General features: G+C 40.6%; 1 protein-coding gene across 2 annotated transcripts in view; it reads right to left on the reverse strand.

The window, feature by feature from the left end:
• Positions 1-846: 846 nt before the first annotated feature.
• The window catches only part of RASGEF1B (RasGEF domain family member 1B), a 660,869-nt gene continuing 634,644 nt past the window's right edge, over positions 847-27,071 (reverse strand). The window contains exons 5-17 of one of the 2 annotated variants that reach the window (XM_024993100.1): positions 26,561-26,743; positions 24,673-24,795; positions 24,188-24,325; positions 18,327-18,539; positions 17,749-17,823; positions 15,823-15,918; positions 15,609-15,711; positions 14,093-14,172; positions 13,851-13,946; positions 7,188-7,283; positions 6,706-6,829; positions 4,826-4,898; positions 847-2,259 (exon numbers count right to left, since the gene is read on the reverse strand). In XM_024993100.1, coding sequence (XP_024848868.1) covers positions 2,235-2,259; positions 4,826-4,898; positions 6,706-6,829; positions 7,188-7,283; positions 13,851-13,946; positions 14,093-14,172; positions 15,609-15,711; positions 15,823-15,918; positions 17,749-17,823; positions 18,327-18,539; positions 24,188-24,325; positions 24,673-24,795; positions 26,561-26,743 — 1,425 coding nt within the window. In that variant the 3' untranslated portion in view covers positions 847-2,234. 2 annotated transcript variants of the gene reach the window in all.

A 27,071-nucleotide genomic window follows, 5' to 3' on the forward strand; every position in this document is an offset into this window, starting at 1 on the left:
CAGCAGCCCATCATTTGCAGACCCCCCAACGTAAGTGGTTGAAAGATGGCCATGGCTGCTGTCATGGCAACACCTGCAGGATGCAGACTTCAGGGAAAGGCAGTGGAGGCACTGAGAGGCAGTGCTGTAGGGCACCCTGCTGCTCTTCAGATTCTAGGCCCAGCAACATCAGCATGCCCCGCACCCTACCCAGACCTACAGAATCCACACCTGCAAGTCAACAACATCCCCGTGTTCCTCGAAAGCTTGAAGGTTACACTGAAGTCTGAGAAAGCTGGACAATGTGATTTCCAGCCTGGGCTCTAAAATTAGAAGGTTGAGGTCAAGTCTTTGTGTCTCTCATTAGCTACATAGCCTTGAACGAATCATCATCATTATTGATGCACCTATTTCCACACCTAAAAGCGTGGGGATGATGATCCATGCCAAACATTCAGACGTATCTGGCAAGTGATGCTTTTTAAAAGATGGCTCAGTGGTAAGGAATCTAGCTTCCGTGCAGGAGACCCAGGTTCAGTCCCTGGCTGGGGAAGGTCCCCTGGAGAAGGGAATGGCTACCCACTCCACTATTTCTGCCTGGAGAATCCCACGGGCCGAGGAGCCTGCTGGGCTACAGTCCATGGGGTTCGCAAAAAGTGGGACACAACTGAGCAACCACCACTTTCATGTTTTCAAGAATGGGTTCAAGGAAGTCAGGAGCCACACACATACTTCTAAAGGCCACTTCCCCAAGGACAAGCCACATTTCCAGCCAGTCCCTTGAGTCGAATGACTGAGACTCCAGTCCCCCACCGCCCCCACCTCCCCATCAATTCCATCCAGTAAAGAAACGAAAGGCATCACAACTCCAGGCCGCAGAGTGTCAAATATATTGATGGTTGTAAAGGGACAGCTTAGAGACATTTTCGGTCTGCTGAGATGGCGTGCAGTATACAGACATGCTCTGTTTTTCTGAAACCATGTCATTAAGTTTTCAAATACATCTCTGTTTTGAACATGATGTCTTGTTTTTTTTCATTAGCACAGTTTACTACTCTACAGATTCTCCTAGAGTAAATAAATATAATGACTGTTTGCAGAGCAACTACGGATTTGTTTAGATGTTTAACAAGGTGAACTATTTCACAATTAGATTGACCTCTTGAGTTAACAGCAAGATGTTTTTCATTTGTTCACTGCTCTAGTGGGTAGGGAGCGGGGGGTAACTTTACCAATTTGTTTTCTGTTCACATGTTCAGTTGCCAACAGATTCCAAAAGGTAATGAAAAATAACAGACTGTTAAAAAATTAAATTGTAATTAGACCATGGGGTTTTTTTTCCCCCCAAGGCCCTTACAGTCAGATAATTCAAATTTACAAGAGGAAAAAATAATACACATCATGGAAAACTAAGTAACAAAAAAAGACTACTAAAAAATACATCCGTAGAACACAGTGGTCAGTTGTAAACAGCTCAGGAGGGCAAAGAAAACAGACAGTCCTTCTAGAAAGTTACACAGTCCAATGACAAACTCTGCCTTTTTTTTTCTAGTGGCTATTTTCCTACCACAGTGTTGAGCTTCATTATTATATTAAATAACTTATATGGGTAAAAAGGAGTTTGCTAACCAGCAGCCAACTCAAAACCTTATAGGAAAAGGGAAGAGGGGAATTCACAACACAGCCCGAGCTCAGGGAAGCTAAGTCCGAGGCTGGCTTCCAGCCAGCCTGATCCCTCTGGGGCAATGCCACTGAGCTGCAGTTTGGGATCTAAAAGGAAGGCTTGCTTCCCCTCCCTTCTCTCCCTTTTTCTTTTAAGTTAACAAAGAAACATGGGCTTCCTAAGAGCCAGCCCTCAGCTGGGCAAGTCCCATTAGCAGCAAATGTCGAACCAAATTAAAAAACACACAAAAAAACAAAAACACACACATACACACACAAAAGAAAGCTCCATCCAGGTGCAGAGCTGTGATTCACATGGAAATTCCAGGAGATGAATCATTGCAGAGCTGGGACCCTTAGAGGATTCTTTCTCAAGTGTCCTCAGTGAACATTTCAGTCTCATAGAATCTGAGGCAATCTGTCAGCTGCAGGGAGCAAGGTCCCCATCTGCTCTTGAGGGAGCGTGCTTGCAGGGACTTCATGATTTTTTTGGTAGCACAAGATTCCCGAACACAAAGGCCAGCCCCTCGATGATCTACGTGATGCAGCGGCGGCGGCGGCGGCAGCAACAGCAGCAATCAGCAGCCCGTGTGTTAAACTCTGCCCAGGAGGCTGGATCTGAGGAATGAAGAAGACACGATCAGAAGGGAGGCGGCAGATGATCTGAAGGAGGATGAGAATCCTCACGTAACACCAGTTTTGTCTTTCCCATATTTGAAGCTCGATTTTAAATAGTTTACAGTAAGTCAGACGAATATCATGTGATATTACGTGTGTGAGGAACCTAAAAAAATGACGCAAGCGAACTGATGGACAAAACAGAAACGGACTCACAGACATAGAAAACAAAGCAGGATTACCAAAGGGGAAAGCGGGGGGAGGGATAGAGATTTTAGAGTAACATATACACAGTGTCCCTGCATGCTAAGTCGCTAATCCTCTGGGATTTGCTATACTCAAGGCTGGGAATTTCTCCACATCTCTAAAGTAATACAAGTATATAGGGCAAGATAGAAATTCTATATTAATAATTAACTTCTGACTGTTTTCCAGCTTTACTGAGATATGTGTGTGCTAAGTTGCCTCAGTAATGTCTGACTCTGTGACCCTCTGGACTATAGCCCATCAGGCTCCTCTGTCCATGGGGTTTCTCAGGCAAGAATACTGGAGTGGGTTGCCATTTCCTTCTCCAGGGGATCTTCCTGACCCAGGGATCGAACTCACATCTCCTGCATTGCAGGCAGATTCTTTACCTCTAAGTCACAGGGAAGCCAACAAATACACACTACTATATATAAAATAAACAACAAAGACCTATACTCAATATTTTGTAATAACCTATAAAAAACCTGAAAAATTATGTGTGTATATATATGTGTGTGTGTGTGTGTGTGTACACATATATAAAATTGAATCGCTTTGCTATACATCAGAAACTAATGCAATATTGTAAATCAACTATAATAAAAAATAATTTTAAATAAATTTTTAAAAAAGGACAGAAAAATATTAAGCACTGAAGTCTTTCAGATTTTCTGGGAGAACTGCTAGTTCAGGTAGGTACATCATTTGAGAATCTGTTGTTGCTGTTCAGCTGCTAAGTAGTGTCCAACCCTTTAAGACCCCGTGGCCTGCAGTGTGTTAGGCTCCCCTATCCTTCCCTATCTCCTGGAGTTTGCTCAAACTCATGTCTTTTGAGTGATGCTATCCAACTACCTCATTCTCTGTCATCCCCTTCTCCTCCCTGCCCTCAATCTTTCCCAGCATCAGGGTCTTTTCCAATGAGTCAGCTCTTCGTATCAGGTGGACAAAGTACTGGTGCTTCAGGTTCAGCATCAGTCCTTCCAATGAATATTCAGCACTGGTTTCCTTTAGGATGGACTGGTTGGATCTGCTTGCAGTCCAAGGGACTCTCAAGAGTCTTCAGAACCACAATTCAAAAGCATCAATTCTTCAGCACTCAGCCTTCTTAATGGTCCAGCTCTCACATCCATACATGACTACTGGAAAAACCAGAGCTTTGACTATATGGACCTTTGTTGGCAAAGTGATGTCTCTGCTTTTAATGAGCCTTAGTATCCACTTAGCATGTGTGGTTTTGCAAAGAACCATCGCATACTTCTTTTTTATCTTCCTTGGGGGTGCTCTGCCTTGCCCAACACCTGCATTACCCTCAGTGTCATTGCTCAGCAGCACAAGAACATGTCCAGAGCTGTGGCAGACATGAGGGAGGAGCTAGTGCTCACCCTAAGGCTCACAGAGCAGAAGGGTAAAGAAGAAACAGCTCCAGTCCTTTGCCTATTACCACGATTTGTTCTAACGATAATAAAATTCCAATGCCTCCGTGCCTTATCTCTCCTCTATAAAAGGTTCAAAGAAGGCCTAAATTTTCCTTTGAAACAAAATCACACAAAAGCAAATATATCTTAGATACCCTGGTTCATAAAACCTAGCCCTGATCGAGTTTAACGAAGGCTCCCAAATGACTCTGGAAAGAAGAGAAAATGGGCCTGCCAACCTGGTACCAAAAGGCACACACTCCTAGAGTCTCTCAGTAAAAATACACAAACAGCAATTTTGGTTATAGTAATTCTATATCCTGGGCTACTTTCGCCCATTAAAGCATCTCAAGTGGTTAAAAGACAAGCTTATCTATCCTAGTTTTGTTCAAAAATACTAATAAAATAACAAAATGTTTAAATTTGAAAAGATTGTGGATTATGTTTCAAGTCCTAACTCTCTCTCAAACCAAAGAGGGGACCAAGATCTAGGCAATAAGTGACGCTCTCAGATTTACTAAACCAATTGGTGTTTTTTATCTCAGGTCAAATAAAATTTTAGTGTTAGAACAATTCTTATCTTTTAGATGAAGAAAATGTGTCAGAGGCCTTTTTAACACACCATGGGGAAATTTCAGTTCCTCATCCCATAAAATACTGGGATAGAAAAAGCAGCAGAGAGTCACTGTATATCTGCCAGTATTAAAAAAAAAAAAAAAAAAAGGCAATAAAACTGAAGGATGGCAATGAAGATTTTAAGCCACAAAGATTTAGTAAACAAGAGATAAGCTACAGAGAGGGCTTGCAACACGCAGGCAGGGACTTCCTATAGCAAGCACGTAGCTTTTTTCACTTAAGGCCAACATGTTTAGATTTGTACAGCAATGAGAAGCAATGAGACTCACCTTAAGGACTTCCATCTGTCTTTCTCTATATGATTTTCAGGTCCTTCACTTTCATAGGATGCCAAGTAGAGAGCTACAATCAACCAAAAGGAAGAATGCATGAATGCGGAAGTCTTCTTCTGATACATTACCCACCTCCATTCATCCCCCATTCAACCTCAGCCAAACCCTACAGCTAAGCACACTCTTTAAAACACTGAATTACAGTTGGGAAGCTTTAGAAACACAGAACACTACTTGCCCCTGCTGGACCCTCTCAACAAAACACCAGGGGCCTCTAGACCAAAAAAGCAGTTGGTTAAGTAAGACAATTTATTATTATTATTTGTTAAAGGGATACTTGTGAAAGACATGCAAAGTCTGACATGCCCACAGCATATCTCCCAGGTTCTATTTTTTTAAAAGCTTATTTATATATCTATATATTTTTTTAAATTTATTTTTGGCTGGCCTGGGGGGGCTTTTTCCCTAGCTGCAGCAAGCGGGGGCAACTCTCTGTTGCAGTGAGAGGGCTTTTCACTGTGGTGGCTTCTCTTGTTGCAGAGCACGAGCTCCAGGATGCTCAGGCTTCAGCAGCTGCAGCACGTGGGCTCGGGAGTTGCGGTTCCTGGGCTCTAGATCACAGGCTCAATGGTTGTGGAGTGTGGGCTTAGCTGCTCCACAGCATGTGGGATCTTCCCAGACCAGGGACTGAACTCTGTATCTCCTGCATTGGCAGGCAGATTCTTTACCACTAAGCTGCCAGGGAAGCCCATAACTAAGACAATTTTTGAGGCAAAAAAAAAAGAAAGCTTATAAAGGCAAGCCACAGGACTGGAATATACGCTCACATTTATACTCTTTACAAAAAGGAGGACTGGGATGGGGAGCCTTTTCTGCTGGATTGATTTATTTATTTGGCTATGCCGGGTCTTAGCTGTGGCACATGGGCTCTTCAATCTTCACTGTGGCACATGCGATCCAGTTCCCTGATCTGGGATCACACCCAGGCCCTCTGTACTGGGAGTGCAGAGTCTTAGCCACTGGACCACCAGGGCTTTTAAAAAGACTCCCGGACCCCTGTTAGCTTTTAAAAAGACCTTTTAGCAGGTAAAAAGTTAGGGTTTTTAGGTCCATTTTTCACTCTTCTAATGTTTTCACTTTAATTTTAAGTCAAAAAGATTTCCAAAGCTTTAAAAGCTTGGTATTAATCTTGCCTTCAGAGGTTAGTAACAATCAAGCCCTCTCTGGAATAGATCTTATTAATTCAAAATGTTCTTTAGTCATTATCATAAACACTATCAATCTACCATGAGAAATAGTTAATAGTGCAATTGATTTGTATAATATTAGGCTATAATAGAGTAATATAATCAATCCCCAAGTCTTTTACAAACTTTAAATATCCAGTCAGTTTTTCTGGTACACAATCACTGTTTCTGTCTCAAAGTCCCTAATGTTTTAACAGGTTAAGACTTTCCATGGTTTATTTTTTACAAATAGCAGCGGGTAGCAACTGCTTTGTTTTTAAAGTTTATCTTGAATATCAACATGTCATGAAACACCTTTTTTCTCCATTAAAGCAAGCCTGAACAAGGGGAAAAAAATCCCTCAGTAACTTTCCATTTGTGCCCCAAAGCTCTGCAGATCTAATATTATAAAAATTTTGTTTAAACACAGAAATGTACTATTTGTGGCTGAAGAGTGACTGAGTGCCTGACTCAAATATTTTAGGGATAAATCACACAGTTTTTTGTGCAACAGAAAACTCAAGATGGAACAGGTCAGAACACAGGCTTCATACTACATAAGGAACCAGACACCAAGCATTTAATACACTGATTTCCTGATTGTAGGTTCTACAGATCCTGGTAGCAGTCACAGCTTAATAGGCTACCCACCATCTTCACTGAAGACTGGTACTGTGAGCAGATGCTGTAAGATCTTCCGGTCCCTCTCAAATGGGCACTCCACTTGTTTCCACGTCATGAATTCACTCACTTGTTTGGCCAGTTCCCAAAATTTCTACAAAAGAATCAAATGAAAGTTGAATTGAAAGGCAGTTGTCAAAAATCATGAGCTTGGATGATTTAATGTTCTCTTCTGGCTTCTAATCTTCTTAACTACATCATTTTCTTAATTTAAGAAAAATCAGCTATTGGTATTTTTAGGTAGTGGTGAAAAGTTACTCAAATATCTCTGGATAAGAATAATAATGGTGTAGCTAATTTATTCTACTCAGCACTGTTATCTTCTCACAGATTAGCAAGGAAAGAGAAAACTTGGTTTGAGAACTTCAGAATCAAGCTCAGATGGCCTGGCCTCTCTGCACTTGGTGGAGAGGCTGGTCCTCTGTGCTCAGATTTTTGCAACCTACCCTTACCTCAAAGTTGACATGGCCGTTGGGAAGGCGGTTGGCACAGCCCTCATTGAGGAAATAAATATCTTTGATTAACAGACTGAAGAATGGTATCACAATCTAGAGAAAACAAAAAGATTCTGGTTTGTTTTGGGCAAATAAACATTTAGTCTCTCATCAAACAATACAAGACATTAATGAAGGGATTACATAGTTGCTGTTCAGTTGCTCAGTCATGTCCAACTCTTTGCAGCCCCATGGATTGCAGCACGCCAGGCCTCCCCATCCCTCACCATTTCCCATAGTAGGCTACCATTGATTAGGATGGGTGCAGTGTTTTGCTGACCTCCCATGACAGCCATTTCCTTCGTTTACATAATTTTTCTGAACATGCGAATGCTGTTAATAACCAAAACAAAGCAAAGATGAGTGGCAATGGGAGATGGATGGATTCAGGTTGTTTTCCTTATTTTTCTCAACATAATAGCACAGAGTAAAATCTGAAAGTTCTCGTTATAATCAAAGGGACAAGATCTAAAGGACTCTTACTTTTCATTCAGTTAGAACCAAATAATACCTGCCACCGCAGGTACAAAGATTTTTTTTTAATGTTTATTTATTTGGCTGTGCTGGGTCTTAGCTGCAGCATTCAGAATCTTTGAGTTGCAGCCTATGGGGTCTAGTTCCCTGACCAGGGCTTGAACCTGGGCCCCTTACATTGGAAGCACAGAGTGTCAGCCACTGGACCCCAGGGAAGTCCCACAGGTACTAAGATTTTAAAATATGTGACCCATCTGTCTGTGAGGGTCTGTACTTTTTCTATCATTTACACATCTACATTTTAGATGATGTTTCTTTTTAGAGGAACATTTTCTTTTCCCTTGAAGAACTGTATATATGCTCAGTTATTCAGTCGTGTCTGACTCTTTGCAGTCTCATGGACTGTAACCTGCCAGGCTCTTCTGTCCATGGAATTTTCCAGGCAAGAATACTGGAGTGGGTTGCCATTTCCTCCTTCAGGGGATCTTCCCGAAGCAGGGATTGAACCTGCATCTCCTGAGTCACCTGCGTTGACAGGTGACTCTTTAACACTGAGCCACCTGGGAAGCCCCTTCTCTTGTACACACCGCTTAAGATAACATGAGAACTGGGAGTTTTCAGTAATAGTTGCTACAAACTTCCTATTGAGCAAATCTGGCCTTGTATGTCAGAACAAGTAAATACCTGCTGTCTTGGGAAAGCACCAAAGCAGTATAATACCTTGCACAACAGTTGTGAGGGGAAGCCCAGGTGAGGGGGGATATGCATGTGCAAGTTAATAGTTGTTTAAAAAACAACGAGCCTTCTTTAGTAAGCCTTTCCTGCCTTACATCTTTGGTGTGCTAGAGTGGTATTTAACGAATTAACCTAAAATCATAATCTCTGAGACAGTATCCTAATTCCTGCTAAATCCAGAAGGAACAAAGAATAAGACTCTCTGTTCTTCCCCTTTGTAACTTCTACTTTCTCTCAAATGCTAACATGCTTTTGAAGATTCTAAATTTGCGACAGTGCAAACGATGCTGCAAACACCCGTGGGTGGGCCTATGCTGTTTACCCAAGAGCAGGTTTTTGAAGTTTTCCCAAGCTTATGACTCATGTGGTACATCTATCCTAGATGAAGGGGAGGTCTGGAAAACATATGTTTTGGCTTATACACAAAAATATTAGCATACATTTTCACTTCTAGAGAGAAATTCAGATTTTCCCCTAAAGTCATTTAAAAAAGATAGGCTTTGATTATTTTTTTGTTTTGCTGATTTTTTGACAGCACTTTTGAATGTACTTAAAAATTTTTTTTTTAATTTACTTCTTTATTTTACTCTTTTTGCTGCACTCGGTCTTTGTGGCTGCATGGGTTTTCTCTAGATGCAGTGAGTAGGGGCTACTCTCTAGCTGTGCTGTGCGGGCTTCTCATGGTAGTGGCTTCTCTTGTTGCGGATCATGGACTCTAGGTGAGCAGGCTTCAGCAGTTGTAGCTCATGGGCTCAGCTGGACCTGAGGCATGTGGGATCATTCTGAGCCAGGGATCAAACCGGCATCCCTTGCACTGCAAGGCGGATTCTTAACCACTAGACCAGCAGGGAAGCCCTGAATTATTTGCTATTGTCTGGAAGTCTCTAAACTGAATTCGTAAAGGTCCCTTCATAACCTTCTCATAATTTTACTGGCTATTTTTTCTATTATTTTAGAACTAAACAGCCATCACCACAAAGATAAAAGCACATCTGCACCTCACTTCTTTGCAAGACCACCTGTGCCTGCAAGGTGTTGGGCTTTGCCTCTGCCAGATTCAAATGCCTGAACTGAGAGGCAGCCTCTCAGTTTCAAATCTGGCTCCACACTCGACTGGCCATATAAACCATGAGTCTGCCAACTGTGGCCCACAGGCCAGCCCATCTCATCACCTGTTTTGGAATGGCCTAGAGGTCACGCAGTTTACATTTTTAAATGGCTGGGGAAAGAGCAAAAGAATAATATTTCATGAGCATGAAGTTAAAATTCCAGTGTCCAGACAGCTTTCGTGTGAAACAGTCACATTCATCCACTCACCTGCACATCACCTACATCAGCTTTTGTGCCACTCTGTCTGAGCTCAGTAGTTGCAACAGAAACTGTGCAATTTACAAAGCCTAAAATATTTATGATCTGGTCGCTAAGAGAAAAAGTTTGCCAACCCCAGGTATAAGGCTAACATACTAAGAAAGCCTAGTTTCTTCACTTTAAAATGGAAACAGTGCCTCACTGAGTTGTGGCAAGGATTAAATAATACAAAACTGACCTCAGTTAAGCATCCCCCCCCAAACCCACGGGCCCCATACAAGGGGACAAATACTGCTGATGGATCATCATCAGGAAAATGAGGACTGAATTATCATTAAGGTGGACCTACATATGGTACTGATCACTCACTGTCTTACAAGGATATTTAAACTCTTCAGAAGTTCTTGTCACATGCCTCTAGCTAGGTGGCAGAGGCTATAACATATGTGAGTTTTGCATTCATGGTGTGTGCCATACAATCCAGTCTTTTTTAAAAAATAAAATTTACTTGAACCAGAAAAAAAAGAAGAACAATTCACTTATTTCCCCCATTCCCTACCTCATGTCTCTGACAACCATCAATCTGTTCTCTCTATCAATAAGCTTGTCTTAAAATGAAAAAAAAAAAAATATATATATACACACATATATATACATTTAGATCATACAGTACTTGTCTTTCTCAATCTGATTTATTTCACTTTATGTCTTCCAGTTTTACCCATGTTACCACAAATGGTAAAACCTCATTCATTTTAATAGCTGAATAATATTCCATTATGTATATAATGAATAGATTGCAATACATATATATTTGTATGTATATATTTTATATATATGTATGTGTGTGTATATATGTATGTATACATAAATTACAATTTCTTCATCCATCAGTGGATAAGACTGTTTTCATATCTTGGCTTTGTAAAAAAATGCTGCAATGAACATGAGGTACATATATCTTTCTGAATTAAATGGTGTTTTTGATATGCTTGGATTCCCAAAAGTGGAATTGCTGGACTGATCCACCATTGATTGTCAGAACTACTTTTCCAAGATGCAGCAAGAGAAATAATCTCCCTTATTATTCCTGCTCTGTTCCTGATGCCCATATGCTAGACAGAGCGGACTCACAAGCTCCTTCACCTTCTCATTTCCTCATGAATGGTTCCCTTCAGATCGGCAGCCCCTACCAAATCCACCACAGTAAAAATCAGGAGACTACAAGGACTCTGGATTTCCAGAGCTAAGGTGGACATATAGGCTACTAACAGGAACAAAAGTTTGGTTTCTGAGAAGTCTTTCGATGAAGGCTTTCGTGGGAAAACTTCTCAAGTAGTAATGTTTCCTAATTCCCTCTCACAATATTCTAAATTCAGAAACTTGGCAGCTACACCTTAAAGGAGTTATCAGTTCCACACCTAGACATGAATGGTGATGAGGAGGAATAAGTTCCCACGATCAGAAATGGGATGGTAAAAGTATTTAAAACCATACACTCACATGAGGAGTGGTGAAAAACCAGGAGACACAAGGACTCAGAGGAAAACAGCTATTTAAGGATCATTTAACGGCCCCTATGTGACAGACAGATTTAATCTGTTCTATGATGTGGTTCCTAGAGAGAAACCACATCGGCCACATAAACATAATTCAAAGAATATCAAAGACTGTATTACTCTCGTCATGTTTCCAGGAAGACTTTAAAATAGGCAATAACTCAGAGGTAAAGAGTTTACCCTCACTTCAAAAAAAGAAAAAAAAAAGATTCCAATTCTCTTGAATTAAAGATGGCTCTTATCCCCCCAAATGCTTTCATTCATAGACTTGGAGGACAACTGTGAACTAGAAATGTCATATTTTTAAAAAATTGGTGGTGATACCATTTGTTTTATGAACTGCAGAATACAATCCATATGCTCAGACAGAACTGGTTTAAGAAAAAAATGAAATTAAAGTCGACAATTTATTCAATGACAGAAAGGGTAAATACTGTTTTTCTGGAAAAAGCTATCAGAGCCCCACAAGTACAACATTCACTGAGATCTTGGTTGGGGGGGTTGGCCAGTGCTGCAGCTTCAGACTTAGTGGTAAAGAATATACCCTCCAATGCAGGAGACACAGGAGACTCGGGTTCAATCCCTGGGTTGGGAAGAACCCCTGGAGGAGGAACTGACAACCCACTCCAGTATTCCTGCCTGAAAAATCCCATGGACAGCGGAGCCTGGTGGGCTATATAGTGCATGGGGTCGCAGTGAGTCGGACACGACCGAGTGACCGAGTAGGCATGCATATGTGCACGCAGTTCCTGATTGACAGAGATGACTCTACAGCTGCTTCCTCCCTTGGACAGAGACCCCTGTAACTCACAAAGGTTCTGCAGAGAAAGCCTTGCACATTCTGGGTGCTGGTATCCTCCCACAAGTCTGCTCATTTTCTGAAGCATAAAAAGCTTCTGATTAGATTTTTTTCAATCTAGTCATGGAAGTACTGAGATGTGGAAAAGTAGTACTGACCCAGAGGGATGGTGTGGGGAGGGAGGAGGGAGGAGGGTTCAGGATGGGGAGCACGTGTATACCTGTGGCGGATTCATTTTGATATTTGGCAAAACTAATACAATTATGTAAAGTTTAAAAATAAAATAAAATTAAAAACAAACAAACAAACAAACAAAAGCTCATATAGGGACTTCTCTGGTGGTCCAGTGGTTGAGACTCCAGGCTCCCAATGCAGGGGACCTGGGTTTGATCCTTGGTCAGGGAACTAGATACCACATGCCATAACTGACATCCGGAGCAGCCAAATAAATAAAACATTAAAATAATAAAAATAAAAGCTTATATACTCCCTTGGGCTAAATTGAGATAGTCATCTCTGCTTCATCCCCACTCCGACCTTGCTTCTTTATTTAAAAAATTAATGTATTTACAATAGCTCTCAAACATGATCAGAACCAATATTTTCGATTTTGATGAGAAGCAGTTTAGCATGCTTAAAAGATGGGGTTTCTTTTTGCATTTGTTTTCATTTTAGATCACGGAGGCTGAAGCTTTTGAGGGTGAGTGACCAAGAGGGCCTAAAATCTTGTATCCTCATTTTCTTTGATTTGTTGGAGCATATAGTTCAAGTTAAAAGATGGGGTAGAACCTAAGCAGAAAATTGTTTTCACCAAGCAACCTTCATCAGCCCATTTACTGTAACCAAGTATTTACTTCTCAAATAACATGATTTCCTAATGTCAAAATGACTTCTGCTTCCCATGTATGAAATGTGGGTAAAGGCCCTTCCAAGTCAGGAGCACGGCTGATCCAGGACGGTGTGAAATGTTTAAGGATAGGGCAGGTAGCGTGCAGACCATTCATTTCTCAGACCTCATCCTGGCACTTTTCCTGCCACCCACATACCCAATTAGTAACAGCAGGCCTAATGCTACAGCAACTAACCTACTTTCTGAAAATAAATGACTTAACCATGGGAGGTAAGCTAATTCTTTAGAAGATTACATTATGTCAGTACCTTGTACAGAGCTTAAATGTCTGTATTCCATTAAATCAAATTACTCTCTAATGCCATTAGTCATCTTAACGTAGGACTTAATTTATTGCTTGAAACACAACCATGACACATTACAAAATAATCACTTAAATAATGCAATAATAACGTTTGCAAAGCTTGCTACCAAGTTACCTTCCCCTTTCCTCCTCCTTCTTTAGCATCCCCCCTCCCTATGTGGCAAGTGAGAAACATGTCTACAGCATATGAACTTTCTTTCTTAGATCTAAACAGGTAAAAGCAGCTGAGTACAGTGCATTTCAGGGCTTCTCCGGAAGCTCAATGGTAAAGAATCTGCCTATAAGGCAGGAGCTGCAAGAGACACGGCTTCAGTCTCTGGGTGGAAAAGATCCCCTGGCGGAGGGGATGGCAACCCACTCCAATATTCTTGCCTGGAGAATCCCCATGGACAGAGGAGTGTGGTGGACTACAGTCCGTAAGTTCACAAAGAGTCAGACACAACTGAAACGACTTAGCACGCACACACACACACTGCATTTCAGTGCAACACGTGGCAACTGTACCACGAATAAGACTTGTTTAAACACATACCTTCTCTCTGCTGCTATGAGCAGTTAAAGACCTTTGTGCTGCCCCACGAAGAGCTGTTCGATAATTATAGAAATTGCTCGAAGGGTCCATTTGATGCTGTAGACAAAGGAGAGGAGAATATGAACTACACACTTCTCACCTGCAGAAAGTTTATGAGATCATACTTTAAATGCTGGATTCAAAAAGTCCAAATAATTCCGGGCCAAAATGTTACTTAACAGCAAGAGATCCGCTTCACATACCTCAAGAACATCGAACTTGGCAGTCTTCACTTTGGCCCAAGTTTTTTTCAGTCGAGAGACGGGGCTCATGTTCATGCCAGCTTCCGATTACAATGGAAGGCGAGAAAAAGAAAGTGGAAACGGAGAAATCAGAGAAGTCATTGTAAGGTACATTCTGAAAAAGTGTTCATTACTAAGTAAAAGGAAGTTAGCTTTATTTGAAAAAAAAAAAAAAAAACTTGCCAAACGACTTTCCAAAGTAGCTGTCCCATTTCACAACCCCACCCAGGTCTGAGAATTCTACTTGGTCCATAATCCTCACAATATTTGGTTCAACCAGTCTTGTTCATTTCAGTTACTCCAGTGTGTGAAATGTATTTCACTGTGATTCTGACTTTAATTTGTATTTTTCTGATGACTAATGACGTAGAGCTTCTTTTCATATACTGTCTGGCCATCAGCGTATCTTCTTTTATGAACTGCTCATGTATTTTGCCTTTGTTTTCACTGGGTTATTTGTCTACATCATGTTGCTCTGTAGGGTCGTTTACAGAGTTTGAATACAAGTGTTCAGCTAGATGTATTACAAATACTTTCTCCTGTGACATAAATTGCCCTGACATTTTCTTAATAGTACAAGAGGGAAATTAGGTAATCTTCTGTTACCTAGACTGTGGGCCGTTGAAGTCCCTGATTTAGATGACTTTTCTGTTCACTATTTTTGTGCAGTAAGCCAGACAATAAGCTGAAGATTCACCAGTTATTTTTATGGGGGAGACGAGGGGGAAAAAAGATTTTTTAAGGGAAAAAGGGATTCATGAGGGGGGTTATTAAAATTAAAATTATTAAATTAAATTCAGTAGATTCTCTGGCTTCAAACTGACCCTGATTCTAAACAGCCAGGTAAATATTCATATATTTACTGAGTACTTATAATGTGTAAGATAGCCATATCGTTTATCATATAAATCAGGATATTTTTAAATGAAACAGTCATTATCAATAATCATAGCAAGAAAACAGGTATAAACTAGAAAAAAAAAGAAGATACAGTGTTACCCCCATGCCCTATGTTTATTGAATGAATAGTCGCTGGCATTAAAAATCCTTGTGAGGCTAATGAGGTCAGCAGATGACAAGTACTAGGAACACGGGTAGTTAGAAAATGTTCCAGTTTCTCAGGCCAACCTCTTGTCTTACCAGTGGAATCATTTGATTTACTCTCAGATCATGTTTCTATAATGCTTGATACACAAGCTTCTCAAACACTTTCTAAAATCCTTAATTTAGGCAAATATCTTTTAAATATTCAGATGAAGATTAACTAAACGTATTCCATGAATTCTTATATACTTATAAAAGATTAAACATATTTGTATCAGTTTGTATATTTAAAGCTTTCTGATCATTCTGAAACAAGTCTGGATTAATAAGTACAGTTTTCATGAACAAAACTGTACTATTTGCTAATTCTTAGTGGGTCCATTTCACAGAACCTATACAAACAAAGGAAACATATCTCTCAGAAAACACTCACAGATTATTGCCATCAAGGAATTGAAGTTGCCAATGTTAAAACACTCCCGAGCCACGTCAATGAAATACTCAATCATCCTTGCTCGATGCTTCTTCTTTACAGGCTGTACAGAATGAGAAGAAAGAGAGCAGTTGTCCAACATGTAGGCCCAACAAATATAAAGGAAGTATGAAAAAGTAAGATAGAGGGCTGGGAGAAAAATTCATTTTCTCACCATGCAGATTTCTGTAGCAACCAAGTAGCTGAGGCGATTAAACCATTCCACGTAGGCTTCTAAGTTCCGTGTTTTCTTCCGTTCACTGTAGCAACTCTATTGAGAAAGTAAAATGAGCAGATGAGTTGGAGGATAAAAGGGTGTATGAGGCTCTTGTTTTTGTCAGATATGGGCCTTTATTCTCAGTTTATGAATTAGGAAGACTTTTGAGGATGGCGGGGCAGTAGGGAGGGGAAAAAGAGAACAAACCCCTAGTAGTCTTGACTCTCCCACGTGTGTGTCTGCTATGTCACTTCAGTCCTGTCCGACTCTTTGTGACACTCATGGATTGTACTGTCCATGGAATTTCCCAGGCAAGAATACTGGAGGGGGTTTCCAGGCCCTTCTCCCTTCCTGGTCCAGGGATCGAACATGCATGTCTAAGATCTCCTGCATTGGCAGGCAGGTTCTTTACCGCTAGTGCCACCGGGGAAGCCCATAACTCTCAATACAGAAGTATCAGTCTCTTAGTATAGTCCTGTGAAAACCTGAAGATCTAGAAACCTATTCTGCTGCATTCATGGCAGTGCCTTCTCTCCCAGGAAACTAAATTACTCTGGGTGAGAACAGTCCTCAGAAGTACCATTCCCAAATATATATATATACATATGTATTGGCTGCATTCTAAAACAATCTTGACCAATTAATAGGGGTGTGACTACCTACTGCTATTCACATAGCATGGAGGAGCTGAGAATATAGAGGTCTAGAAAATTTTCTCTTAAGATTAAATCTAGGAGATAATTTTGGAACACTGTGTAGCAAGAAACTAGTATATTCCAAGGTAGGTAAAGCGGAAGTTTACACTATCCCGGTTTTTGGAGAGTGGGTGACATATTGTTCAAAAGCAAAAAGAAGTTAAGCTCATCTCAGAGTTCAAGGCCAAGCTTAAACAGGTTAATTACACCCCTCTTTCCTTCCTTCCAAATGAGGCAAACAAAAAAGTCCACTAGCCTCTATTGCAAAACCTGATCTTCACTTCCTGTACTGAGCGAAACTATTCTAAGGCCGGAAAACAGCTGCTGCCCCTACTCTGAAAGAGGAGCTTTCATTAGTGGGTGATACAGTCTTTGCCTAATACTCCTGGAGGTAACGCGAGGAAAAGTTTCTTATGTGTGTGTACACCAGCCTTACAGCCATGTCTACCATCAATTGCTGACCATATGGGCTGCACTCAGGCAACAAACGTGCCATGAGGGATGCACCTTAAAACAAGAGGCAGAGCAGTAAAGACCTGTCCTTAGCACACTGGACATGCATCCTGTCTTTACCGCCCCTGCTACTGTTGAATCATGAACAGAGCATCCTCTTGTATTTTCTTTCTGACTTAATCTGCTAAAACCATTATCCTTTCTCTCCTACCTTCATCACTACAAATGCCTGCATCTACTTGCTTATTAAATTTCCCAATAAGGAGAGAGAGAGAGAGGACAAAAGTTGGTGATAGGGTAAGAATACTGTTATGGCACTTGGAGACCACACTCAAGAATAAAAATGCAATGAATCAGACATGGCTGAAAAAAAAAAAATCTTTCTGAGGGAGTTTCCTGGTGATCTAGTAGTTAAGATTAAGACTCCGTGCTTCCACTGGAGGGGGCACGGGTTCGATCCCTGGTTGAGGAACTAAGATCCCACACGGTGTGTAGGATGATCAAAAAAAAAAAGCCTCGTGCACAAAGTGCAGGCATACCTCAGAGATATTGTGGGTTTGGCTCCAGACTACCACAATAAAACAAATATCGCAATACCATGAATTTTAAAAAAACAACTTCCTGATCTTTAAAACCTAAAACAAAATTGTTCCAATTTCTGTCTCTCATACCCACTATCATGGACTAAAGAATTCCATTTCCAACTTCAGGGCTAACCTCTGGGTAGACCCATTACCTTGTCATTGTCCAAAGGGTCCTTCTGCACAAAGGCTTGTACAAATTCTTCTGGGCCAATGTAATTGAGCCTCTCCTGAAACACAAACCCAACACTATTGAAGAAACACAAGCTTCAGCGGTATTGAAGAAAAGGAGAAGGAATGGTCTTTCCATTCTGTCTATTAATTTCTGCCACTATCCTCATTTTTAACAGGCAACTTGTAAAATGAGCCTTTAACCTTCAAAACCGTCATCATCTTTAAGATCTGAGCAGAGACAGTTTTCTGCTTGGGTCAATGTATATATTAGAAAGTAAAAGGCTGAGCAAGCAATGGAAAAATTCATTAGAGGGGTAACATGAGGAAGGTCAATAACCTCTTCGCTCTTGCTTAGTATTTATTTTAAAGTGAATTCTCAAAATATCAGAAACAGTCATACGCAAATATCTAAACAAAACATGCTGCCGCTATTTCATAGATTAGCTCCCATTTGGATTATTTTCACCTCTCCCTTGACATTACTGCCAATGAACATGCTATCTGGTTACCATGGCAAACCAAGTCTGGGTTATAAAGACAAGGATGACAACGGCCTCACCAGCTCTATGTGAGTCAGCTGCTGGGCCAACGTGTAAGGGTCACTGCAGACAGTGATGATGTCCCTTTGGATGGACTGTGGTTTGGTCTTGAGAACTGTGAGTCGATCTGTCGACGTGGAACTGATTTTGGCCAGAACTTCCTCATACTGGCTGAGTGCGGCCAGCTTGCGGATCAGACACTGGATCATCTGCTGGACATTCTTCCGATATGTCTGCCAGGAAACAAGCAAAGGATGACCTCCTCACTCTGCCTGTGCATCCACGCCACAAACTCAAGAGATCTGCACTTGATGCTCTTACTTTGATGCTGGATAGCCACCTTGGTGGAGGGCAGTTAGAGGCAGTCAGTTTTGCTCTAACAATTTAAAAGACACATATACATACGGTGTCTTTTCAGACCTGCAAGATTTAGTTCTTTCCTTGGGTTGCTCTTGGGAGTGCGACTCAAGTTGGGCCATGAAACAACTACAGTGGTATTTTAGATGAGCTACTGAGGGAATTCCATATAATAGGAACCACATACAACTAATGTTCTCTGGAGTGAAATAGGAACCTATTGGTTTTCTTCTGGGAGGTGAAGATGCACAGATCTCAAGTCAGAGCATCCTTTTCCTAATTCTTTTTCTTTAGGCCCACCTTCTTGATTTTTCTACTTCTAACATTCCCAATCGCATTTGTCTAAGTACAAACAACTATTTGTCAGAAATACACCATCACTTCCTACTCAGCCCCTAACCACCTTCCTGACTTCTACATATAACATGCGTCCCCACCAAAAGGAGCCTTGGATATTCCTTTTTGGTATCTGACCTCCATTCGGCTCATGTCTGTTTTTGTCACACTCATGAGTCAGCGCTAATGTTTACAATCAAATTCTTTCACATGGCAATTCTCCCCGTAATGCTACTACCAGCTGCTGCCTGGTTTGTGACTACATCATGCTACAGCCACGCACTAAGATAAATTAGTATTAAAAGCAATGCACGTATTATAGATAAATGTAACCTCTTGACTTTTAAAATAGTTATTAAGTCCAAAAAATAACTCCACAATCAATCCCTAGGGGGCAGTTATCATGATGTAAGTTAGGGGTATTCTTTTATTCTTCCTTTTCCAGCCAAAAATTGCCAAACACTTAGCCATCTAAGTCAGTTGTGACTCTGGTATCAAAGAAAGGCATACAGGCTAATTCATTGCTAGAGTGGTCCTTAGGTTAAAGCTTCCAAAGAGGGACAGCCCCAGTGAATTTCCAGATGAAAACCCTATATCCATGCTTTACTAACTAATCAGCTCCTTTTCAAAAAGTACCACAATAACATTTGCTGAGATTAATTACCTGAAAATTAAATGGCATCTTACCTACAAGCCTAAGAACCATCTTATTTTTTCAACAGTGGTAATTTGTTTTACCAGAGCATCTTACAAAATTTTAAATGAACAGATGTTTTCATACTTAAATGGAGGAAAATCACAAACAGGAGGGAATGAGCAATTCTCATACAGTCAAGGCGAAAAAGCACACACAACCTTCCTTCTCTTCTTCTCTGTTTGTCTGGTATATATTCCACTGAGTTCTTTAAACTGGTTCATTAGATGACCTTTTCCCCTCTTCTACCTTCACAGATCACCCTAAAGTCACTAACGAAATACCTAAGTGTTTAAAAAATTGAGCCTTCAAAGCAGCTATCTTCCACACAGCACTAAAGTTATCAGTTTAGAAGATGCTATCTATTTGATAATATGCTTGTCACTCAAAGAAAGTGCCTCTTTCTTCAGAATTCAAAGCACTTTAGGCCAAATTGAGGGCTATTTTAAATCCTTCGCTGGGGGGTGAGCATAATGGGTAAGAGGGAGTCAAAAGGTAGAACTTCCAGTTATAAAATAAGTCATGGGGATGTAATGTCCAGGAAGGATGGTGACTTCAGTTAATAATACTGCATTGCATATTTGAAAGTTGCTAAGAGATCTTAAAAGTTATCACAAGATAAAATTTTTTTAACTATGAAAGGTGACAGATGTTAACCAGACTCACTGTGGTGATCAGTTTGCCATGTACATAAGCCATGAATCATTATGTTGTACACTTAAAACTAATACAAGGTTATATGTCAACTGTACCTCAATGAAAGTAAAGAAGAGTAAAATAAAAATCCTTCATCCCTATTTCCCTTGCTTCTTCTACTTTCATAATCTTAAGTTACGTAAAAATCCATCAACTTCAAATGGTTTCTGCGGTCTTTGGTTCCAAATATCATAATAAATGCTCTCCAGGTGATTCTGACACACAGCAAAGACTATTTGGTGAAAGATCCTTATTCTGCACTTAAAAAGTGCTTTTTAGGGAACAGGCAGAGGAATGTACAGTGGAGGATTCAGCTAGTGAGCAAAAAGCAGTAAAATATGAGGAAAACATGTATGCAACAGGGTACAGGGGAAGAGCCATTCAAGTAACAAGGAACGAGTGTGTGCACAGGTGCACATGCAGGTGTGTGTGTGTGTGTGTGTGTGTGTGTGACAGAGAGGAATGTGTGTGTGATACGCACGTGTGTGATCTCTTTGAAAAGTTTGTTGCTGCCGCTTGACTCCATTTGAGAAACCAAAGCTTGGTGTCATTAAGCATGCTTCCTTCCTGAATCATGGATTGCTAAATATGTACTTAATCTTTTTTATAACTTCAAATGCCAGTGTCAGTAATTACCTGGCAAATAAAGATAGAATAAAGACCAGCCCCTTAAGGAAGAGAAAATTGCATTCTGCCCACAATAGTCATTTGTCATGTAATTCAATCATCAGTTTCATTTCGGGTTCCTTGCAGCCAAGTCCTAATAAACCTGTTCATTTTGGGCAAATCCTGAGGCAGGAAACATATTAGGTCATATTATGTGGAACTGTTCTAGCAGATTCAGAACTCAACTAAATTACATAGGGAGCACACCTGGATCCATTGACTGCCAAAAAAAAAAAGTCCCAGGCAAGATGCAACAAGTCCCAACCCAAGCTCACACTCCTTCCCAAGAAGGGAGATCCTTTTTCCAGTGGAGGGAAATATTTTTTCCTATTCCAATAATTGATTAGTTTGTTAACTCATTCATTCATTCATCCATTCAAACACTCCTGGGTGCCCATTAAATGCCAGGTACTGGGTTAGGAGTTAAGGTGCTATGTGACAAGAAGGGGCACAGCATGGAGTCTAGATGGGGGGAAAACAAGTCATAAAGAGAGTAATTACTAATCACGGAGTGCTATGAAGAAATTGGTGGTGAGAGCCAACAATGGGGAGTGACCATGGCTGGGTGGTGGGGGAAGATCTCTCCAAGGAAAGACACTTCAGCCCAAGACAGGTTAAGTGGCCTGCCAAGCACAGACCGAGGAAAAGAGCATCAATCACAAAACTTTACTTCTAGGATTGATAGAAATGAAGGAAGAGCAGAGAATTTAGAGAACTTGCCAAAGCACTCAAATCAACCAGCTGCCAAATCATGGACCCATGTCTGAATACTGGCTATATAAGTGGCTGAAGGAATAGCATCTCACTATAAACCCAGTCGAATCATGGCAGGTGACATCTCTCCACTCAAGCCCTAGATGAATCAACCAACTCTGTGGTTACACTTGGCTTATCTTCTCATCTCCTCTTTTCACACTTAAAACTCTCTGAAGACGTCAGGGTTTATCAAGGATTTATTATGAACACAGGAGGGTTGAGAAGAAGCCCAGGCACAAGACTGTCTGGCTCCCTTGCTTGGTTCCATCCAATTCTTGAATGGCTGGATCCTGTTAAAAAGAGATTGGACCCAATCTGGCCAATACAGATAGCAGCAATCCCCTTTATGAACTTCCATGACAAGAAGGACAAAAAGCCATCCATTTGGCCCTGTATCTGAAAAAGATTTTTAAGGTATTCCTTTGGAAAAAAACAAGGCATCATTTCTACCTTTTAAAAAGGTGATAGAGAAAAAGGAAGCTGACTGCCATATCAACTTAAGTATCTAAACACAACTTAACTGAAATGAAGCACTGCCTGACTCAGGGCTTAGCCTCACACAAGAAAAAGTCCTTATGATGCCACTAATCTTTTGAGCAGCTTGTCATAAACTTAGGTCACCAAGACAGCCCTGCTTCTGCCAAGCAGCATAGCAGCTTAGCGCTCTAAGAAAAGATTTACTAAAAAACAGTGATGCCTAACTTTTGCCTTTATGAGTGATGCACATACCAATTCCTATCTTGCTAGAACCTGTTACACACAAACTAGCAAAATGATTAGAAGTGTCAGAATTTGCAAAAGGACCCAGGGAACTACTCATTCAGTCTTGTAGCAGTTATGGCTGTTCTGAGCACCAGTGTTCAATATAAAGTCATATGTGCTTATGCACTCAGCCGCGTCCGACTCTTTGCTGCCCCACCATGCTCCTCTGTCCATGGAATTCTCCAGGCAAGAACACTGGAGTGGGTTGCCATTTTCTTCTCCAGGGAATCTTCCCAACCCATAGCTCGACAAAGTCATAGGGGAACTGTAAAAGGATTAATTCCACTTTCATGAGAACATAATGTGGCAAGCATGTGCACATTTTTCAAGTGTTAATCTTAGAAAAATTTGTCTGATTTTTTTAAGTTTGGGGAAACAGTATTAAAATGTATTCACCAGAAGCAGACAGAATAGATAGGGTGTCTTGTTATAGGATCTTGACGGCACATCACTGAAAGAATGATTTCTCCAGTTAGGGTATCCATAATGGGAAAATGCATTTTAAGACAAATGAAACAAGACACCACTGGCTTTGCCAAACGCTTCATCTATCTTTTTTGAATGTTGTATCTGGGCCTAAGTAATGTGTTCCCTGGACAACGCCAGCAACACGGAAACTACAAAGGCCTCCTTGCCCAACAAGCCTCAACACAGAACACCAGTCCTCCAGGCTTGCTTCAAAGAGGATAACCTTGAATTTGTCATAGCTAGTTAGTGCTTATCAAAGGCTCAATTGAGGAACGTGATATTTATGAAAGATTATCTAACAGACTTATTTTCCATCTCCACCTAGTCTAGGTGCTAGCCTTGAATCAACTCCCGGGCACAAGACTTGAATCCTTTTTTCTCTGTCTTTTCTACTCCTAAAGAATTACCTTTACTAATTTATAATAATCTAATGGCAGCAGTTTTTACCAAGGAGTATTTGTTGTAAACACTACACAGAACAGTTTCCATGATCATATTCACCAAGTCCTTGCAGGACATTTTTAAAAAGTTTTATTTAATTCTTTGAAGAATTTATATGGTTTTGCTCCTCTGATAGTGCAAATTATATAACCAACTGTGTTTTCCTTTTACCTAGAGATTTACAGTGAAATACAACAATCTTGTCCTAGTCAACTGGTTCTTAATATTAGACTATTCGTTTTCTCCTTTCCATGATACAAACTATTTCCGATTTAGTATTCCCAGATATTCCCAGATATTCCTTATTATCTGTTAATATATAAATGTTATTTTATATGTATTAGTATTTATATCTCCTACTGTGATATTCTTTATCTAACTTGCTAGATCAAACTTTTCTGGAAGGAAGAGAGGTATCAATAAAACAACATGAAAACATACTTGCAACATGAATCTCTGCATGAACTGACATGAACATACCCCCAAATTAATCACATAAAACTTTAGATCACATCCCTTTGAAGTGGGATCGTCTAATCAGCTCTGTCTGGCACACCAAGCAGAACAGTACTCTGTGGAGAGGACTTGCCCAAAGGCAGAAACCCAGAGGAAGCAGAGGAGATGCCAGTGTACAAGTCAGCACCACTTCCCAACTAAGGCCCTGCCTGGAAATCCAAATGACTCTACTCAATTTAGGTTACCAACCTCCTCGCCACTGGCTATTCGGTGAGCCAGATCTTTTAAGTTTCTCATCATTCTTTCATCCCGAAAATCATAAGGAAATGTTTCTGTCCATTCTGTCAGGAGCTGAAGAATTTTCGGTGCAATTTTTCTTATCTGATTCTAGGGAGGAAAAGCAAACTGAATTCAGTGATATCCATCAAATAAATAATTACAAACAATGCTACTGACAAACTTCCAGTGCAAAGTCTTTGAGGCTAAAGAAGCTCTAGTGCCCCTCTCCCAAGTCAATGTCAAGTGCTACCAACTTCAGGAAGGACCTAGGGATCTTCCATGGCACTGGACTTATATTTCTTCTTTATACCATTCCCCATTCCCTTTGCATAGCCATGATACTCTTCAGCCCAGGGAGAAGCCACGGTTACTTCAGGAGACCCACTTCACAAGATTTAAGCCATAATGCTACCAAACCCAATAGAAAAAAAGTAAAGTTCAAAATATATCATTACCTTATCACTGTTGGGATCACTTAGTCTCTGGTGCTCAACACATAAGTGGCAAACTTTGGCCATTAGCTCATACGGATGCATAAATAACCGAGAACTCAACAGGAAGGTAAATATGTACGTTCTCTGTGGCAAGAGAAAAAAAAAAGTTATCATGGTTAGAGCCTACATCTGAAACTAGTATCTTCCCTAAACCTGATACATCATATATCAAGTTCTCCTGATCAAAGTGAAAATGCTGTAGTTTCAAAAGTGATGCTTACTAGTAGGAAAACAAGATGGATTTCTCCTTTACCTTCTGGTACATCTTTTCCCTTAAACCATACTAAAAATAACAGAAGTACAGGATAAGTTGAGCTACTAAATTATTCACACCACATTTTTATATCTACCCTCTGGGAGCCTGCATACCAGGACATATAACTCAGCCCAGTAAAGAAGAATGAAATTCAGCCCATGGAGATCAATCTAACTTACATACACCACCCATACAGAATCTTGTTCTGTGTCCAAATATTATGGTAACCCAATGGAAATTAAAAAACAAAAAACCACCCAACCCACATCAGTTCAAGGATTCTCCAGTGGGTCCAGTATTACACACTGGGGCATTTGTGTGCTTGTCAGAACATTCAAAGACAGGCGTTCAAGTCATCTGTTTACTTGCTCAAAGGCTAAGCAATTTGATAAAACATAATATCACACTATATACTTTTCTTTAAGCACACTGTCTCCCAAGAAGCCAGTAATGAAGTAATGCTTATTTGTTATAATAGCTTCAGACTCCCAATAAAAAGAAAAATTCCATGGGTTTTTTCTCCCCCTGAGGCACCCTTTTATGGCTCATAAACACTTACAGGGCTGAACAAGGGACGCCTTTTACTTTTGATTACAAGTTTTCCCTGTGTGGCAACATATTTGAAAATGCTATGTAACAAATCACACACAGAGGGAGATAACTCAGTAACAAACACTATGGTGAACTCCAGTGGCAAGCACAGACTATCGTTTGCACGCCAAGGTCATTATTACATTTATAAAAGGATTTGAATCCAGTGTCTGGATATTTTCATGAAATCTTTATCAACAAGCAGCTGTTGAGAAACGGGGTCAGCCACAGCACAAAGGAAGTGGGGAGAAACATCACTTGCTCTAGAAATAGAAAACCCGGGTTTGATTGCTGATGTCGAGCGTGAGACCATGTGCCAACCGAATCCCAAATTTCAATTTTTTTCCTCTCTGAGTCTCTTGGAATTGCTCTAAAGACTGAGAAAATATAAATGGATTTCCTGAATTAGAAAGGATTACCTATACAAATGTCAGGGATCAAAGGAAAACATAAGCAAGCATATTATCTGATGTCCAGGCTACAAAGAATTGCATCTTGAATGTAACTCGTGTTCTCTTTTCTAGGAAGCTTCCCTGTGTCACTTAACCTTTCTCAACATAGTGATGGTCTTGGAAACCAAAAAGGCACTAAACATTTGAGGAGCATCCAAGGTTCTCTGGCATTTCTATTTAAGGATCATGGTACACGCACGAGTCAAACCTTACAGTTATTTAGATGGTCTCTGACCGTCTACACTGTGATGCCAATCCTGAAAAGAAAACTAATATGCAGAACTATTGTATCCAGGCTCAACTGGGTCTCAAAGCACTCAATAATCAACATGCAACTTCTTGTTAGAAAAATTCTTAGCAACCCAGATATAATTCTGGAGCATCCAGGGTCCCTGTCTGCTGCTGCTGCTAAGTCACATCAGTTGTGTCCGACTCTGTGTGACCTCATAGACGGCAGCCCACCAGGCTCCCCCGTCCCTGGGATTCTCCTACTCTATTGTAATTTCTGCTGGATACCAAGGATGTGTTTCAGAAACATGTGAATACTTACATCCGGATAATAATCCACATTGGGTACCAAGTGCTGGATGAGCGCTTCCAGAGACCCGGAGAGGAGGTTGTTGTCATGGTAATACAACCCCCCACAGCTGTCCTCTGCAGACTGATAGAGGTTTCGGTTGTAACCACTGCTGTCAAACATGGCAGAAAAGGGAGGAGTCTGAGGCATGCTTTCCTAAAATGAATAAGAAAGGAAGAAACACGGTGTCAGTAATAGGCAGTCCCAAAGAAAAGCAAACTTTAATAGGCATGAGGCTTTCACAGTTATGAAGAAGCAGGCAAGTTTTAACCCAGGTTAGATTCTGAAACAATCTCAGAACTCATCAAGAAGTACACTGCTTTTGAACAGCACACGAATGCATATTTTTTGAGTAGCAATCGTGTCCAATAAAGTACCATGAAATACGTGAATCAAAGGCTCCAATCTATGCCTAAAGTCAAGTCTCTGGCTGCTGTGTTTAGATCTTATGCCTTCACATTTGGTTAGGAAGGCAGGGAGAGGG

Source organism: Bos taurus, chromosome 6 (genome assembly GCF_002263795.3).
Source record: "Bos taurus isolate L1 Dominette 01449 registration number 42190680 breed Hereford chromosome 6, ARS-UCD2.0, whole genome shotgun sequence".
Classification (NCBI taxonomy): Eukaryota; Metazoa; Chordata; class Mammalia; order Artiodactyla; family Bovidae; genus Bos; species Bos taurus.